The sequence below is a fragment of the Gracilinanus agilis genome, chromosome 4 (genome assembly GCF_016433145.1).
Source record: "Gracilinanus agilis isolate LMUSP501 chromosome 4, AgileGrace, whole genome shotgun sequence".
Lineage (NCBI taxonomy): Eukaryota > Metazoa > Chordata > Mammalia > Didelphimorphia > Didelphidae > Gracilinanus > Gracilinanus agilis.
In genome coordinates, this window is record NC_058133.1 from 187732184 (window position 1) to 187733971 (window position 1788).

General features: G+C 44.7%; 1 protein-coding gene across 1 annotated transcript in view; it reads right to left on the reverse strand.

Moving 5' to 3' along the window:
* Nucleotides 1-1216: 1216 nt before the first annotated feature.
* The window catches only part of ACSF2 (acyl-CoA synthetase family member 2), a 42727-nt gene continuing 42155 nt past the window's right edge, over nucleotides 1217-1788 (reverse strand). Inside the window, exons 15-16 of the mRNA XM_044676265.1 lie at nucleotides 1543-1611; nucleotides 1217-1400 (exon numbers count right to left, since the gene is read on the reverse strand). Coding sequence (XP_044532200.1) covers nucleotides 1350-1400; nucleotides 1543-1611 — 120 coding nt within the window. The 3' untranslated portion in view covers nucleotides 1217-1349. The remainder of the gene's footprint in view (nucleotides 1401-1542; nucleotides 1612-1788) is intronic.

A 1788-nucleotide genomic window follows, 5' to 3' on the forward strand; every position in this document is an offset into this window, starting at 1 on the left:
GTTGGGAAATGGAGTGTCTTGTTTGAGGAACAGTAAAGAGGCCAGTGTCACTGGATCACAGAGTACATGGGGGAGTATAAAGTGTAATAAGCCTGGAAGAACACCCTGGACTGAAGAAGTTTAACTTTACAATCTTTGGCCACTGCTAGATGAAAGACATCCTTATTACTCATCTGAATCAATTCTGTCCCCTCTCGCCTAAACCTAGCGTCTGAGAAACCAATGTGTTTGTTGTTGTTCAGTCATGTCTGGCTCTTCATGACCCCATTTGGGGTTTTCTTGGCAAAAGTACTGGAGTAGTTTTCCATTTCCTTCTCCAGCTCACTTTACAGATGAGGAAACGAACACAAACAAGGTTAAGTGACTTGCCCAGGGTCACATAGCTAATAAGCTAATAAATCTGAGGCCAGATTTGAGCTCTTCTTGACTCCAGGCTGGGCACTCTATCTACTGTGCCTCCTAGCTGCCTAACCTGAGTAAACCTTGGGCAAATTACTTGGCCAACCTGGGCCTTAGCTTCCTATCTGTAATTTGAGGAGGGTTGAACCATATTTTTTTTTCTTTAAATAACCCTTACCTTCCATCTTGGAACCAATACTGTGTATTGGCTCCAAGGCAGAAGAGTGGTAAGGGTAGGCAATGGGGGTCAAGTGACTTGCCCAGGGTCACACAGCTGGGAAGTGTATGAGGCCAGATTTGAACCTAGAACCTCCCATCTCTAGGCGTGGCTCTCAATCCACTGAGCTACCCAGCTGCCCCCTGAACCAGATGGTTTTTAAGGTTCCGCTTATTTCTAACTCTATGAACCAGACTAGTTCTCACTTTCTATTTTCTTCTGTTCCCTTTTACTTCCTTGTCCTGATTCACCCATTAGGAAATACCCTTCAGACTATAAGAACTATAAAGAACTATATACCTCCTCCCCTCCTTTTGCAGTGTGATGATGGAGACAAGGGAAAGGAAGATGGGCCAGTCACAGATGTCTTAAAAGAGTAGTAGGACTGGCCTCAGACACTTCCTAGCTGTGTGACCCTGGGCAAGTTACTTAACCCCCATTGCCTAGCCCTTATCCCTCTTTTGCCTTGGAACCAATATACAGTATTGATTCTAAGATAGAAGGTAAGGGTTAAAAAAAAATAAGAGGAGTGGGAGAATCTTATCTCCTGCTCTATCTTTTAGAGTTTCTTTTCTTTTTCATTAAAACACCTGAAATATGTGGATTGAAATGAGCTCTTTATATGATGTTAAAAAGGAGTGATGAAGATGGTGATGATTGGGGAAGGGAGGGAGGCTCAGGTAAGCTGGAAAGGGGGTGCTTAGAGAAACCCTTCCCCACCCTGGCCCTGGATTCAGAGCTTCAGATGCTCTTCCATCTGCTGCCGAAGTTTGTATTTTTGAATCTAAAGGAAAAAGAAAAGAGATGATGTTTGAATGACAAAGCCCTCCTCTATCTACCCTGCTTGTCTCTGATCCTTGAAGTCTTCTCCCAGGATCCTAGCACCCAGTCATCCTTCCCTCTTTTGTCTGCCCAACTTTACACACCTTCCCAGAGGCAGTGAGGGGATAGTCCTTAACAAACACGATGTATCGAGGGATCTTGAAATGGGAGATCTGTGAACACAGAGATCAGAGAGTGAGAATGGAGGTCCCCAGAGGGACCTCGCTCTTTTGGCTCTGCTTCCTAGTCTTCTTGGAAGACATGCCATCTCCAAAAGCCATGCATTTTCTATGGCCAACCCCCAAGTCTGGAATGCTCTCTCCACTTCTATTTGTTTCCTTCCTTCATTC